This window comes from Bufo bufo, chromosome 2 (assembly GCF_905171765.1).
Source record: "Bufo bufo chromosome 2, aBufBuf1.1, whole genome shotgun sequence".
Taxonomy (NCBI): Eukaryota; Metazoa; Chordata; class Amphibia; order Anura; family Bufonidae; genus Bufo; species Bufo bufo.
This window is the reverse complement of record NC_053390.1, coordinates 459,953,993-459,971,791: the sequence shown is the minus strand read 5'-3', so window position 1 is coordinate 459,971,791 and position 17,799 is coordinate 459,953,993. Positions and strand designations below refer to the sequence as shown.

The window sequence follows — 17,799 nt, the reverse complement described above, 5'->3', positions numbered from 1 at the left end:
ACTGTCTTTGTACATAGAACGCGCAGCCACCCGCTGCGACTTCCTGACCCCGGGTATAACGGAGTCAGACGTGGCTCTTGACACCCTCGTGACAGTACCCCCCCTTCCACGAGGGGCCTCCGGACACTCAGTACTAGGTCTCTCAGGATGAGAGGCATGAAAAGCCCGAACTAACCTGTCGGCGTTTACCTCAGACGCTGGAACCCACATTCTTTCCTCGGGACCGTAACCCCTCCAATGCACCAGATATTGAAGAGAACGGCGGACCCGACGAGAATCAACAATTTTGGATATTTGAAACTCTAGATTACCATCCACAATAACAGGAGGGGGTGGCAGCGGTGATGGTTCTAGAGGTGGAACATACTTTTTGAGTAACGATTTATGGAAGACGTTATGAATTTTAAAAGTCTGAGGTAGCTCCAGGCGAAAAGCCACAGGGTTAATGATGGCTACTATTTTGTAAGGACCAATAAACCTAGGACCCAGTTTCCAAGAGGGAACCTTTAATTTAATATTCCTAGTAGATAACCACACATAGTCATTCACTCCTAGGTCCGGACCTGGCGACCGTTTTTTATCAGCCATGCATTTATATTTACCTCCCATATTTTTCAAATTAGCTTGCACTATCTGCCATACAGATGAAAGAGATGATGAAAACCATTCCTCTTCGGGAACCCCAGCAGACCCCCCCTCTTTGAAAGTACAGAATTGGGGATGAAAACCATATGCACCAAGAAATGGTGACTTGCCAGTGGATTCCTGACGGCGATTATTTATGGCAAACTCGGCTAACGGTAAATATGATGACCACACCTCTTGTTTTTCAGACACAAAACATCTTAGATATGTCTCAAGGTTTTGGTTGGTACGCTCAGTCTGTCCATTCGACTGAGGATGGAAAGCTGAGGAAAAGGACAAGTGTACCCCCAAACGGGAACAAAAAGCTTTCCAAAATTTAGAAATAAACTGTTTTCCCCGATCCGAAACAACATCGGAAGGGACCCCGTGAAGCTTCACGATTTCACTGATGAATACCTGAGCAAGAGTCTTAGCATTAGGTAGTGCGGGTAACGCAATGAAGTGTACCATTTTGCTAAACCTGTCCACTACTACCAAGATAACTGTTTTACCCGCAGACAAAGGTAAGTCAGTGATAAAATCCATTGACAGATGTGTCCATGGCCTATTGGGAATGACAAGTAGCAATAAGGACCCTGCAGGACGTGTATGAGAAACCTTCGCGCGCGCACAAGTAGAGCAAGAAGACACAAAATCCATTACATCCTGACGCAACCTTAGCCACCAAAAACGACGAGACAATAGCTCCAAGGTTGCTTTACTACCCGGGTGCCCAGCAAGTGCCGAATTATGATGTTCCTTTAATAATTCGAGACGCAGGTTCAACGGTACAAACAATTTCTCTGAGGGGCAAGAGACCGGGGCGTCCCCCTGGGCCTCTAACACCTTCCCCTCCAGAACAGAGTGTACCGCAGAGACAACCACTCCTCTTTGTAGAATGGGTACCGGATCACTCACATTACCCCCTCCAGGGAAACAACGAGATAATGCATCTGCCTTGGTATTTTTTGCCCCAGGACGATAGGTAATAACAAAGTTAAACCTGGTAAAAAATAGCGACCACCTAGCTTGTCTAGGGGTGAGACGCTTAACTGATTCGAGGTACAGAAGGTTTTTGTGGTCCGTAATCACAGTGACGGGGTGGATTGCCCCCTCTAAAAAGTGACGCCATTCTTCAAATGCTAGTTTAAGAGCTAATAGTTCCCTATTGCCAATATCATAGTTCTTCTCTGCTGCAGATAGTTTTTTAGAAAAGAACGCACAAGGACGCCATTTGCCAGGAGACGGACCCTGAGACAGCACAGCCCCCACTCCCACCTCTGACGCATCTACTTCAACAATAAAAGGCTGGGAGACATCAGGTTGGACTAGTACAGGTGCCGAGGTAAACCTCTCTTTTAGAGAGGAAAAAGCAATTTTAGCGGCGTCAGACCATTTAGAAAAATCAGTCCCCTTCCTAGTCATGTCAGTAAGGGGTTTTACAATCACGCCGATCACGTGCCTAAACCCTGGCTTTCCCTAAGATGAGCCCTGTGTAGTGAACGGGGCGGTGGGATCACTAGTCCGCACCACTGACACTAAGAGGAAAACACCAAGGAGAGGACAGACAATACAGACAAACATATAATCCCAGGTGGGCGACAACAGCAGACCACCAAGGCCCAACAGGGATCCGGAGGGTAACACTCTGGAACAACAACCAGGGAACACAGCTACACAGCTCCAGTGGGTCAGTATAGAAGTCCAGGCAGGAATCTCTATATCTGGCAACCAGAGAAGTGAGGGAGGGGAATATAAGGAGGTTAGAAGTGCTGGACAAGAAACAGCTGAGGAGAAGAAGCTACGGATCCCTGAGTGAGCCAAAAAGGGTTGCAAGGCAAACCCAGAAAGTTACCATTACGAAACAGCACTGTCTTTGTAGATAGAACGCGCAGCCACCCGCTGGGACTTCCTGACCCCGGCTATAACGGAGTCAGACGTGGCTCTTGACACCCTCGTGACAACACCCTCCCGGTCTCCTGGACGTGGCCAAAGAGGCGTGGGAGCAACCCACTCCACATAAGTGTTATTCAGTACACTACTCAGATGCATATGGAGGCAGCTCAGCGAGCCCAGAGTCGGGTATATAATCGGCAGGCTCAGGTCCGGATCTTTAACCCGGGTGATCGGGTTTTGGTTCTGGTGCCGACCGTGGACAGTAAGTTCCTGACTAGGTGGCAGGAGCTCTACGAGGTACTCGAGAAAATTGGAGATGTAAACTACAAGGTACACCAGCCAGGGCGGCGAAAGCCGGAGCAGGTTTACCATGTGAATTTACTCAAACAGTGGAAAGATAGGGAAACCTGTACAGAAGACAGACCGCGGCCGGGTTTTCTAGGAGAAGAGGTGCCGGCCCCTCTGTCTGATGCAAGAGAGGCGGCTGCCACAGTAAAAATTGCTGACAGCCTCTCCTCTAAACAGACTCAGGAGGCCAGGGAGTTCGTTAATTGGAACACGGATGTGTTCTCTAGTGATGAACGGCACAGGCAATATTCGAATTCACGATACTTCGCGAATATTTTGTAGAATATTTGTCATATATTCACGAATTCGAGATTATATTCATGATTGAGAAAATCGGCAATGTATTATTCACGTAAAGCGCGTGAAATACTGGCGTGGGTCACTTATGCTACATTATTCAAGCTGGTATAAGTTTCCTGAGACTGGAGAAAATGGTTGGCACTGCAGAACATTAGAATAGCTTTATATGCAGATAGAGTGCTCCAATATGTTTGCGCTTGTGAATTTTCTGCAATTAATGATGCGCATATTTTTTCACAATACGTGCAACTTATGACATCACAGCAGTATGTCAGTAGCATGTATGTATGGACAGCAGAACCTATTAAACTGCCTAACACCCTGTACTGGAACCTATCAGCTACACTATAGATCAATCTAACCTGCACTGACTATCTCCCCCTAACTATCTGAATTATATATATAAGTTAACTGTATAATGTAATACAACAAAGCACAGAGCACAGCAACGACACTGCTGTCTCTTTCATAAATGCAATAAAATTTAGAAAATAGCTGCTGGGGAGGTTCTTATATAGTAAGGGGTAGGCAACTTTTCTATTGGTTGCTAGGGATGTTGCTAAGCTGTGACAAAGCCTTCTCATTGGCTCACAAGCTAGAAGAAGGGAGGGATGATCACCTGATGTGTACTGTGTTAAAAAAACAACAACAACAAAACAATATATTCGTCATTACGAATATATAGCACTATATTCTAAATATTTGCGAATTCTCGAGGTGCCGATATTCGCGATAAAAATTTGTAATACGAATATTCAGACTCAACACTAGTGTTCTCGGACTTCCTTGGATGCAAACACAATGGATGATCACAACTATGCGGTCATGTGGCCTATTATCTTGCCACAGACGCTCTGTATATACTTCCAAATAGGCTCCACCTATATCCATGAAAATAAACAGAGCACCAGTATGACCTAGGTCCGTGTGGCAAGATAATAGGCCACATGACCGCATAGTTGTGATCATGTGACAACCTAACTGCTGGCTGGGGTGAGCATGCGCCGTTTGAGCGATCTTAGTATCGCTACTTCGGCCCGTGACATCCAAGCCGCCGGCCCATGTGAGCATGCGCAGTTCAAGCGATCCCAGTATCGCTACTTCCGCCCTCTCTTCTGACAGCTATACAAGAGCGGCGTGGAGTTAACTAATACTTCCGGACTCCCGAGTCATGTGACGCTTATACTAGCGATCACATGACCGGGAATGTTATGCGACATATCACAAATAAAGAAACGATCAATGATGAATTTTAATATAGTATTAATGCGATCTTATGTAGAATATATAGAACTGTCTACAGCTATGTTTACTCAGTGCTATCATGAAGGATTACAAATGTGGATGACACCTGGTGTTGGCTCCTCCCACAAGGGGCGTCACCCAGGTGCATCCTTTTGGCGCTTTTTCTGTAAAAATTTACCTATAAATAATGTAATGTCTGTTATGTGTGTGTGAAACCTGATGAAGGGGAGTCTCTCATCCCCGAAACGCGTTGTTTCTTATTAAAACAAAAAGAATCCATCTAATAAGACCGCTTCTACTGGTGAATTTGCGCCGATGCAGAACTTCTTTTTTCTTAACTAATAAGGGGGAGGGGTGCTATAGAGGTCACTGTTATGGGGTACACTGTGGATACCTTTTAACCTCACACACAAACATTACAAACGTGTGAAACTGGGTCATCCTGCTAGTATATAATGAAAGTCTGGTACAAGCATGTCTATATATTTATGATATTTTGTTTCTTTTCCACTGAATAAACCTAATTCTGTGGCATGAGTTGTAATAATGATTGGGGATGCTCCTGGGGCTGTGACACGCGGCCCCCTTAAAGCAGACGCTCGGCATGTGCACCTGGCGTCGCCCCTTTAAGAGCCGGGAGCACACGCTCTCCTCTATCACACACACACGCTGCCTTCTCATCAGGGCGGGGGAAGTGGGCGATTCCTGGAACAGCTGAACAAAAAAAAAAAAAAAAAAGAAAGAAAAAAAAAAAAAGCTCTGGCTGTTTCAAGATCCCCCATTAGAAAATGTGCCTGATTTGTGGCCAATGCTTTGGGATGTAAAAAACTGAAGGGTAGCTATGGAGATAGAGAGAGCATTGCTGGCTGCTTCCTTTGACAGGTGTTGAGTAGGAAAAGTCTCAAACAAGCATGTATGCCAAAGGGAAAGGATCCACTGTCCCTTCTGATAGCCAGGCGAGGGAGAAGTAAGTGCCATTCATTGCTGTATTTCATGGCTGGAAGTTTGTGGGCAGCCCGGGGTCAGCCGAGCCGGGTGCAGGAGCACGGGCTCCGCCAGCTCGGGGTATGGGATGGGGGTGCAACTTTCCTGAGCGCTCTTATGTGGTGGCTGGCATGAAGGGCGCCTGGCACTGCCAGACCATGTGCCGTGCACTGCTCGCTGCACTTTCTTGGAAACTTTTTGCCATGGTGATGATGATGTAGAGATGGCTGGGTGTACGAGTACTGGTTGGGTACAGCTGATGGGTGATGCCCGTGCTGATGTGGGCACTACTATGACAAGTTTGCAGCCTGGCAGCTGGTTTGTTTTCCTCTTGCATGAAGTTCCATGCACTCTTGAAATTCCCTCCTTATGTTTGGCTGGGACCCTCCAGCCACTCTGGCAAGTTCACTCCTTGCAGAAGTCTGTCATCTGCTTTTTTTTTTTTATTTAGAAAACCCCTCTGTGTAAGTTGCTTTCTTTCTCCCTGCTCCAGCGTGCCCCCCTCTCTCCAAACACCACAGCACAGAGCCCCGCACAGGGCCAGCTGGAACAATGACCCCTACCCCGGCTTGTTATCCTTCCTTATCTCCCCACGTATGGACGCCAGCCTCCCAAAACCCTATTGATCCTACAGCATCCTTAGAGTAGGGTTCAGCCATGCTGGGCAAGAAGTGGTTAACTTCATTGTCATTGTGGCAAGACAAAGCTGACACTCCACCTCTGCCGCCTTTTGCTCAGGACCATAATTCCTGTAGGAATATGGATTTCCATACCATTTCTTCCAAGAGTGCCCGCAGCTGATGGTGTAGATTGCAGAGATTTGTATGTGTTTCTGTATGCCCACATGTATGTTCTAGCTGATCATGACCATACACTGTTTAACATAGGGTATTGGGCACTTTTCTAGTGGCATTGTGTAGTTCTGCTTTGTGATGATTTGTCAGCAGGTTCCTGTTTGTTGCCTTCTCCTAGGACTTTTAGGGTGCAGTGACCACAGCTGTAAAAGTTTTGGGGGAAATGTATGTACAGTATGTGTTACAGCGGGCACTGGACAAACTTATATGATATTGTTACGTAGCTGTTCATCACCACGTCTGTGTGCACACTGCCACTCTATGTAGAAGCCCATGGACACCTTCATCTGTGATCCCGATACCAGCATGATCCCATTGCCCATTCGACTCTGTATAACCTGAGCACATACACTTGAAAAATCTGAATTTTATTCTAATGTTCTAACGTTTACCATCGTAGGAAGAGTCTCTTGATTTTCAGTAAGGTTGAAAAACTGTATAATATAGCAAATCCCACAGATCTCAAGAAATTGATATTTTAGAAACAATTTTTACTGTGTAGAAATGTATATGAACAATTCCTGCGTGAAGTTTTGTGCCAGGATCGATTAGCTACAGATTGTCTACAGTATGACAAAAAAGAATGGAAAGCTACTACTTACAACCTGGGTACATCGATGCAAAGTTGTCAAACATTTCCAGCAGTCATCACTATACTGCTGCTGTGAAAGTAAATGGGGGGGGGGGGGGAGAGACATCACCAATGGTCTTTTATAAACTAGACTGTGCCTCAAAGTGCCAAAATGTGCCCATATATTTCATATGCGCAGTGCTGACCCTTGTGTCCTCCTATAAGCATGTAAACCAAACGTGTAAGCTGCTGGGCAGCTTGTCATAAACTGTCTTCTGTTGGGGGGATTCTGATAGACACCGCCCCTCAGTGGTGGTCAGTAGATGTTGTGCTTAGGGGCTTCTGAATAATATGCTGCTTGAATTGTCCAACACAGTTTTAAAAAAAAAAAAATCTATAGGCATGGCTTGATATGACCAAATCATTTCACCAATGATGACATTCGGTTTGACCCTCTCTTATCTTCAGGGTTGACTACCAGCTTCTAATAGGTAATAGGTAAAGATTGGCAAAACAAACTCCATTTTTAAACTCAGCAGCTTCACTTCACTTACATCATAGGCTCTTTATTCTATATGTAAAGGTACATCCTATGTTTAGGTGAAATATTTTTGACTGTATTCCAATCTATGAATTATTTTAACAAATCACAACAGTGCTCCTGCTGATATATCCTACACTCTCTGAAAGCCTTCACTTTTCCAGTAGCTCCATTTTATGGTAAAAAAAAGTGTGTAAAATAGAGGTTTCTTTGGATTTTGTTAACATAGTAAAAAAAATTAAATATAGTATAGTAAATGTTCTTCATTTATGGACATGATTTGTGGGTTGCAAATTTTGTCCCCAAAAGTTTTTGTTTACTAGAGAATGTTACCCTTCTTTTTCCGTAACTTTGCCAAAGCTTTCCTTTTTGCAAAACCACTTTACCTCAACTCTCCTGTGTCTGGGGTCGCCTCCTGCCCTGCTGTCCCGTGTCTGGGGTCGCCTCGTGCCCGGCTCTCCCGTGTCTGGGGTCGCCTCGTGCCCGGCTCTCCCGTGTCTGGGGTCACCCGTGCCCGGCTCTCCCGTGTCTGGGGTCACCCGTGCCCGGCTCTCCCGTGTCTGGGGTCGCCTCGTGCCCGGCTCTCCCGTGTCTGGGGTCACCCGTGCCCGGCTCTCCCGTGTCTGGGGTCGCCTCGTGCCCGGCTCTCCCATGTCTGGGGTCACCCGTGCCCGGCTCTCCCGTGTCTTAGAACATTCTTACAACTATTTGGTATGCCAGTTCATCCCTTATTCAGCTCTCTTTTGTGCTAGACCACTACTATCCTACAATATCTCCAAAGTGTTTTTTCACGCATAGAACGTTATTTTTTATAAGGGAATTCCCTATCTAACAATTCTGAGGTCTTGCTCCCGCACTGTGAGACTACACATGCTCATCATGTTACAAGGGTTATCCAGTTTCTTAAAAAACAAACAAACAAAAATACAAAACAATACTTGCCTCTACAATGCAGCACAGGAACCCGCACACCCCCCTTCTTTATTTATAAGTGACCAGCACGTGATCGCTGTGGTCAATCCGTGGCCTCAGCATTCACATGCTGTACTACCAAAATCACTATTCAGTCATGGGAGCCATGATGCCAGTAGTGCTGCACGTGACTACTGATGCCACTGGTTGGCTGCAAAGAACAAATCCTGGCTTCTTGTAAGCAAAGACTGGGGGGACCACTGTATGATCTCTGTTTAATTGGCAAGGGATTATAAAGGTGAATATAGTTTTTTGTTTTTGTTACTTTAGCTTTTTTATTATTTGTATTTTTTTAGAAACTGTACAACCCCTTTAACATCATGCTTAGGACAGTATATACGGACACTTTGCTCTTAGGACAGGATAACGCTACAGTCAGTGGATTCGCTCCAGCCGAATGTCTCAGCCACAAGACATTTTTTATAATGGAGATTTAGTCTAGCTTATTTCTATGTTTTTTTGTGTTTTTTCTAATACCTTTTGTTAAAATTAAGATATTTCAGAAGAATCTTTAGCAACGCGTTTTATAGGCATTTTTTGAACACAAAATTTAGTTCCTGACTCATTGGAAAAATAATCACTTTTATGAAAACAGCAGTTCTACTGAAGGGGAAAAAGTCTAGAAAGTCTGTCTTTGAGTGTTCAGCTTCACCTGCTAGCCTTCTTGGCCTCTTATGTAGGTGACATCCTTCTGAACTGACCTTACAAGAAAGAAAGTAAAAGTTGTTAATCTGGTTAAGTAATTCCCTTATGAAATCTTCAGGATTAGCCCAGCGCACTTGTTTAATAATGGCCCCTATGATGAGAAGGCACTTCAATCTCCATTTTGCTTAGTGATAATGTCGTATGGAATTGGAATGCTCCTTTCTCACAATTTATGGTCCATCTGGTGTGATTTTGTGAAAACCATCTGATTACGTTCTATATGAAGAACTGTATAATCCATGATTTAGATGGAGCAATGTTCCAATCAAATGCAAATGATTACAAGTGACTTTACGGTGCTGGTGTTAGAAGAAGGCTTCTTCAGCTCGTTTGCTCTTATTTACCCTCCCCGTCACCTTGGTCATGCGCACTGGCTCTCGCATGTCCATCATCCGGTCTCCCAGGCATGGTCACCTGTTCTGCTGCAGCCAATGACTTTTTTTTTTCACATTTCGCTCTTTTTCCCGCTAGAGGATTATGAATAGAGGTCCATCTAGGTGTTACTAGTAGGGTTTTTGCGACTTTATGCACTTGTGCAAATATTTTGTGACTTTTTGCAGTTTTACACCACTCACTCCAGTTTTGATATATGGGTGGGAAAGTTGGCATGGTTAGCTGTGTTAATTAGTCTCACTCCAGTAGGAGGATGGAGTAGGAAAACTGGAATAGTTTTCTAGACAAAAGTGTTAGGTTTAAAGTACACCAAAGCAGACTCAAGCAAAACTGACTTCAAATATTATCCTTATGATAAATTCCACCCTTATGCCTGTATTACATTGCACGAACCAGCAGGCAATTGTTGGGAGGAAGCGTTCCTTACCATCAATCTCCGGCTCGTTAGAGGAGGAGACCACTGCTATTACATGAGGGGGAGAGATCGCTAATGCCATCGCTCGTCCCAATACTGTGTAGTTGTTTGCCAGCAGCAAATCGTGAATACACAGTGTGGTCTGCTGCCAGCAAACGAGAATTTTTAAGCGTGCTGAACGATTTTGATTGCCTGATTTTGGTGTAAAGCAGAACTGGCTTTGTGTTGCCCATAGCAACCAATTCCACCTTTCATTTTCAAAAGGAGCTGTGAAAAATGAAAGGTGGACTCTTATTGGTTGCTATGGGCAACTAGGCCAGTTCTATTTTACACCAGTTTGATAAATCTCCAAACAATTGGAGTAACGATCACTTGTCATACAGAGGAGATAATTGCTGCATGCTGATCTCCGCTGACCATCTGGCAGTTATCAGGAACGTTTGGTTAGTTCCCAATAATTGCCTGAAACATTGTTTCTTATAAAAGTACCTTTAGACTGTGCAGGGACATACTGCCAGCTGATAACACCCAGTTGTACCTTTATTCATAAACGTCTAGCAGGAATAACAGAGGAATGGCACAACATAGAGTCCTAAGGGTACTTTCACACTTGCGGCAGGACGGATCTGACAGGCTGTTCACCCTGTCAGATCCGTCCTTCCGCTATTTCGCCGGACCGCCGCTCCGTCCCCATTGACTATAATAGGAACGGGGGGCGGAGCTCCGGCGCAGCACGGCGGTGCACGGCGAAAGGCCGCCAGACTAAAAGTCCTGCATGTCCGACTTTTTCGTCCGGCGAGTCACAGAGAGACCTAACGCTGTGCGCAGCCATGCACAGCCGATAGCCGAGCCGAGGACCAGGAAGTGGTGAGTACAGATCCTTCACCGCTCCCTGGTCCTTCTGTACTAATGAAGCGCTTTCATAATGGAAGTGCTTCATTAGTACAGAGTTAAAGACTGCCCTGATCGCCGCGGCCCGGCTAACAATCCTCCACTGCCCGGTCCCGGGCCGCAGCCCGGCGGTTGGGGACCGCTGGTGTAGAGGATGTGCTTTGTATTGTAGCCCTGGACCACTTGAATGGGATTGAGCTGCACATAGGCCATATGACCGATGAAAGTGACGTCACTGGCCAGGGAAAAGGCAACAGTGTTCACCAGAGCCTCTGTAAGCAGCTGATCTGCAGGGGTGCCGGAAGTTGGACCTCCACCGATCAGATGTTGATGATCTTGCCAGAAAACCTTTAACTAGGCAAATTTGAAATTCAGCACTCTAGAAAACCTGGGGAACAACCACATTCTGTAAATACAAAATATTTACACTATATATACAGTGAGGGCAACAGTGGGTCTAATACCTGCACCATTGGGTCTCCAGCATACCTGATTGACTTTCAAAGCTCCTGAAAGAGAAATCTACCAAACTATGCAGTAATATAGTAAGGAAATTTCTGCAATGGGGGCCCCAAATGGCCATGAAACAAATGCTGTCCTGATGTGTGTGTATATGTAGTATTGGGACAAATGTATAGAGTATGTTTGCTTGTACCTCAGAATTACAGTAATGTCTTCTACTGAATGTCAGCGAGGTACATCTGGCTGGGGCCACCATGTATGCTACTATTGGGGTTGTTAATACTACTGGTAAGGAGAAGACTCCTGACAACAAAATGACTATGTTATTTAAGCAAAAGGTGTACAGCCTACATTCTTACCCCCCCCCTTCCCCAAAACTACTTGGCCTACATGCATCATCATTGAAGGATGAGACGGGGGAAGAAAACATGGCTACCTCACTATTTGACTTTTTTTTTTTTTCCAGTTTTCAAATTTTTTTTTATATCTTAAAGACAAGAGCAAGACAAATAAGGATGTTATGTGAGATTTAATTTTTAGATTTGTGTTAAGTGGTCCTTTTTAAATTAGCAACTTTTTGTGCAGTTGAGAAATGACTGCAGAACCTTTCCAGGATTACTTGAATCCTGAAGGCATCTTCTTGCTATAGGCCATTAATATCACATGAGTGATGGTCCTCCTGCTGGCGATCCCACCAATTGATTGAAGGTCCCTTCATTGCTTACCCGGCACAGCTGCCCAAAATGAATGGAGAGGCAAGTCAGGCATGTGCACTGCCGCTCCATTTATTTCTATCAGCGTTCCCAAATAAATGAATGGAGCAGCAGTACTCATGCCTTAGCAGCCACTCCGTTCATATCAGGGGGCTCCACGGAGTCCCTGTCCTTGTGATTGGTGGTGGTCCCAATCTAATAGTTGTATAGGTCTTCAATATTCTAGTCCTGGAAAATCCCTTTAAAACATAATAATACATAATCGAACAAGGAAGGTCTTCACTTCATTTCATTACAAAGAAGTAGACAGTGCTGAAAAAAACACTTTCTGACAGAATGTATAATTGCAAATGAGAGCAATGTACATACTGTATTTCTCTATATATAAGAATGCAAAGCAAATGGATTATATGGCAGATTCCAGATGACCAGACGACCTGGGAATTGACATTTTGGCAACATAAAGGATATTACAAATTAGGCATATTTGTATCATAAGGAACTTTATAAGCATTTGATCGGTTGTGGAATAAAAAGCATTTTTTTGTAAATCAAACAGTTTTATAACAGTATAAGAATAATCTGCTCAAAGCAGGTAAGTAATAGGGAAAAAGGGATTAAAATGTGTCCTCACGGGACCCCAAGCAAGACCAGATCTCCTCATGTGACAATGACAAGACGTATCCCTTATTTGCATATGAATCTATACCATTTGCATATGAATTGCATTTCCATGCTTGTGTATTGCTCCCAATTCAGCTCCAGCCGTAGGGTCCCAGGGGGAGCAGCCTGGCTAACTCATGCCATGTGTGTGAAGAAGCCTTTTCATTCTGTTTGCCATGAGGCTTTGTGAAGCTACACCAGACGCTCAGCTTTGTGGGAGGAGAGCCTGGCTAATGTTATGGCCTCTGTCAAAAGTAGCCAGAGAGGGTCCTCAGGACCCTCTCAATGGTAAGATTTATTATACTGGCTGCTTTGGATAAGTTGGGCTCTGTTCACATTTCAGCTCTGCACTTTGGAATAGTATGTTACACTGTTCTTCCTGTAGACATGATGGAAACTGTGGTGGAACCCAGTGGGAGGGTATGTGCTGACGTGCTTACGTGCTTATTTTACTGTATAGGAATGCACAGTAGACCACACTTTCCTATATAGTGGACCACTGCAAAAAAAAAAGAGGTATACTTTTATTTCTTTTAACATTGTGACCAATGGTCGATACACCATTGTACGGCTATGCAGTAGCATACTCTGGAGGTATATATCAGGGAATCCTTTGGTGTATGCTTCCAATATATAGAGCCTTGCCTCAGTTCTGTCATGATATGTTGCAGTTTTTTGGACTGTGAAGCCAGTCTATGAGCCTATAGATGTCAGACATCTCACATTTATAAGGTTTAGCTTACACTCGTATAAAAACTGTTCCCTAGTCTACTGTATACAAGCTTGTGTAAGAAAGGCAAAACCTAAGAAATTTATGGTTGGTATCTACTTCTCGTCGTTAATATAGCACCAAGATATTCCATAGTGCTGTACAGAGAGTGTCCTCACTCAAGTCCGCCCCGTTGGGGCTCACAATCTAATTTCCATACTTGAGAATACATATTTTAATCTGGAAAATATTGGGTTAGGCTACATGCACACGACAGTGAAACACGGACATGTAACGGATGTTTTTTTAACAGCCATCACACGTCTATTTTAAGACCAATGGTAGTCTATGGGGTTATTTGCACAGCAGTTTTTTTGTCGGCCAGTGAATAATAGACGTAAAAAAATAGAACATTTTCTATCTTGTCTGTTTTGCACTGACCGACTGTCCCCATACAATTGAAGGGGTCTGTTTTTAACGTCCGTTTCTCAGAAAATCATCAGTGAAAAATGCCTTTCTGAGAAACGGACAGTTTATCCATTTGTAACAGAGGTTTATTTCACTTGTACATGTAGTCTAAAAATGTATTTTTATTTAAAACACGTACTTCCAGTATGAAACTGATCAGACACATTAATTTCAGCAGAAGCCGCCTTCCATGTAAAGGGTATGGGGTTTCCATTCAGTCCCTTGACAGCAGATGTCAGGAAAGATAAGGATTGGGCAGTTTCCTTTCAAAATGCCCAATCCTTTTGTTCTCTGGGAGATAAACCCTTGCCAGAGGTGTCTGGCAGAAGCATACTCCCCTCTCCCTATTTAGAGCACAAGCATGCACGTGGGCAGCTCAAAGAGATCACTTCCGGGTTAACGATGCTCCAGCATTTTAAGGGGTTGACCTTGAAAGTGTATGATGGATCAACAACAGGAAGAACATGTGCAGTAGTCAAAGATGTCCAGGAGACTAGTTGTGATGACCTGGAAAAATAATTAAACACTATTAAACTTTTGTTAGTATAAAAAATGATAAACACTAAATCCCTTGCATTGTCCATATAAATATGTGACTTTTTGTAATTATCTATTTGAGATGTTCTTAAATATTACAACTACAATCAAATGCAATCCAAAAAAACGTAAAGTGACAAAAGTCAAGGCATTCAGGGTATAACAACACGTGGTATATTTTGCTATGGGTCATATGCAGATTTTGCCACAGATTTAATCCCCTGCCACACAGATCGACTTGCTGCAGGTTTTGCGTTCTGGGTAGACCCCGGCAGAATGGCAGAATGGTGAGATGTTCGGGTGAGCACATCAGTGGCGAACTGGGAACTTAAAAGTGACCCTGAAAAAAAAAAAACTAACAGTGGCCCTTATGTAATAGGCAGGACCAATATAAGTAGACAGGGCCAGCAATACTGTATTGCAGCACAAAATACCACCCCAGCAGAACCAAATGCACAGTGCAGGACAAAATACTGCCATCCTCATTGCAGTATTCAAGTATATCACCGTCCTGAGGAAGGCAATACAGTTGAAGGCAGGAGGGCACTTTCTTCTGCCACCAGGTGCCTAAGTACCAGATGCTCCCAGCATTATTTAATGCTGAGAGCATCAGATCACGATGTACCCGACTAGCAGCCTTGAAGAGGACTTGGGCAGCCCCCTGGGCATTGGCCAATGGAAAATTTCCCTGTAGGGTCAATTGCCAGTTTGCCCCTGGAGCACATTCTTTTGTGTATTTTATCTAGATAGATTGGACTATTAAGGACCTTTAATAGGAGCAGAATTTTTCCTGTGTAAGGCCTCTTTCACACTTGCGTTGTCCGGATCCGGCGTGTACTCCACTTGCCAGAATTACACGCTGGATCCGGAAAAACGCAAGTGAACTGAAAGCATTTGAAGACGGATCTGTCTTCCAAATGCTTTCAGTGTTACTATGGCAGCCAGGACGCTATTAAAGTCCTGGTTGCCATAGTAGGAGCGGGGAGCGGGGGAGCAGTATACTTACAGTCCGCGCGGCTCCCGGGGCGCTCCAGAATGACGTCAGAGTGCCCCATGCGCATGGATGACGTGCCATGCGATCACGTGATCCATGCGCTTGGGGCGCCCTGACGTCACTCTGGAGCGCCCCGGGAGCCGCACGGACGGTAAGTATGCTGCTCCCCCGCTCCCCGCTACACTTTACTATGGCTGCCAGGACTTTAGCGTCCCGGCAGCCATGGTAACCATTCAGAAAAAGCTAAAAGTCGGCTCCGGCAATGCGCCGAAACAACGTTTAGCTTAAGGCCGGATCCGGATCAATGCCTTTCAATGGGCATTAATTCCGGATCCGGCCTTGCGGCAAGTCTTCAGGATTTTTGGCCGGAGCAAAAAGCGCAGCATGCTGCAGTATTTTCTCCGGCCAAAAAACGGTCCGTTCCGGAACTGAAGACATCCTGATGCATCCTGAACGGATTTCTCTCCATTCAGAATGCATTGGGATAATCCTGATCAGGATTCTTCCGGCATAGAGCCCCGACGACGGAACTCTATGCCGGGAGAAAAGAACGCAGGTGTGAAAGAGCCCTAAGGGTACTTTCACACTAGCGTTTTTCTTTTCCGGCGCTGAGTTCCGTCCTAGGGGCTCAAATCCGGAAAAGAACTGATCAGTTTTATCCCCATGCATTCTGAATGGAGAGTAATCCGTTCAGGATGCATCAGGATGTCTTCACTTCAGTCTTTTTGACTGATCAGGCTTTTCAGAAAAACGTAGCATGCTGTATTTTTACCTCCGGCCAAAAATCCTGAACACTTTGAACGCCGGATCCGGTCTTTTTCCCATTGACTTGCATTAACGCCGGATCCGGCGCTGTGTGTTCAGTCAAACCGGATCCGGCTTTTGCATGTTAAACCCGAAAAATGTTAAAAAAAAGTTAAAGTCCATAAATGGCAGATCCGTTTTTTCCAATGCATTTTTCATTGTGATCAAAATCCTGATCAGGATTCAAATGTAATCCGTTTTCACACGTTTTTCCGGATCCGGCGGGCAGTTTCGGTGTCAGAATTGAACGCCGGATTAAAACAATGCTAGTGTGAAAGTAGCCTTAGTGTATTTTATACAAAATGTATCAATCTGCGCACTTCTATTTAAACATAACGCCTTTGTCTAGAGATGTTACTCCAGGTTTTGTATGCAACTTTCTTTCATTTTATTTTTTAACTCCTTAAGGACACAGCCTTATTTCACCTTAAGGACCAGGCCATTTTTTGCAAATCTGACCAGTGTCACTTTAAGTGCTGATAACTTTAAAACGCTTTGACTTATCCAGGCCATTCTGAGATTGTTTTTTCGTCACATATTGTACTTCATGACACTGCTAAAATGAAGTAAAAAAAAATCATTTTTATTTATAAAAAAATACCAAATTTTAGCAAAAATTTGTAAAAAAATTGCAAATTTCCAAGTTTCAATTTCTCTGCTTCTATAATACATAGTAATACCTCAAAAAATAGTTATTACTTTACATTCCCCATACGTCTACTTCATGTTTGGATCATTTTGGGAATGATATTTTATTTTTTTGGGATGTTACAATTCTTAGAAGTTTAGAAGCAAATCTTGAAATTTTTCAAAAACCCAATTTTTTAAGGACCAATTTAGGTCTGAAGTCACTTTGTGAGGCTTACATAATAGAAACCACCCAAAAATGACCCCATTCTAGAAACTACACCCCTCCAGGTATTCAAAACTGATTTTACTAACTTTGTTAACCCTTTAGGTGTTCCACAAGAATTAATGGAAAATAGAGATACAATTTCAAAGCAAGGGTTAACAGTCAAAACAAACTCAATATTTATGGCCCTGGACTGTTTTTTTTGACACTATGTCCCATTTGAAGCCCCCCTGATGCACCCCTAGAGTAGAAACTCCAAAAAAGTGACTCCATTTTAGAAACTACGGGATAGGGTGGAAGTTTTGTTGGTACTAGTTTAGGGTACATATGATTTTTGGTTGCTCTATATTACACTTTTTGTGAGGCAAGATAACAAGAAATAGCTGTTTTGGCACCGTTTTTATTTTTTGTTATTTACAACATTCATCTGACAGGTTAGATCATGTGGTATTTTTATAGAGCAGGTTGTCACGGACGTGGTGATACCTAATATGTATACTTTTTTTATTTATGTAAGTTTTACACAATAATATCATTTTTGAAACAAAAAAAAAAATGTTTTAGTGTCTCCATAGTCTGAAAGCCATAGTTTTTTCAGTTTTTGGATGATTATCTTAGGTAGGGTCTCATTTTTTGCGGGATGAAATGACGGTTTGATTGGCACTATTTTGGGGTGCATATGACTTTTTGATCACTTGCTATTACACTTTTTGTTATGTAAGGTGACAAAAAATGGTTTATTTAGCACAGTTTTTATTTTACATTTTTTACGGTGTTCATCTGAGGGGTTAGGTCATGTGATATTTTTATAGAGCCAGTCGATACGGATGCGGCGATACCTAATATGTATACTTTTT

At 43.7% G+C, this 17,799-nt stretch overlaps 1 protein-coding gene across 1 annotated transcript in view; it reads left to right on the top strand.

The window, feature by feature from the left end:
• The first annotated feature begins 5,324 nt into the window (after positions 1–5,324).
• Positions 5,325–17,799, top strand: part of SSBP4 (single stranded DNA binding protein 4) — a 468,852-nt gene continuing 456,377 nt past the window's right edge. Inside the window, exon 1 of the mRNA XM_040417640.1 lies at positions 5,325–5,380. Within this exon, the coding sequence (XP_040273574.1) occupies positions 5,325–5,380 (56 nt within the window). The remainder of the gene's footprint in view (positions 5,381–17,799) is intronic.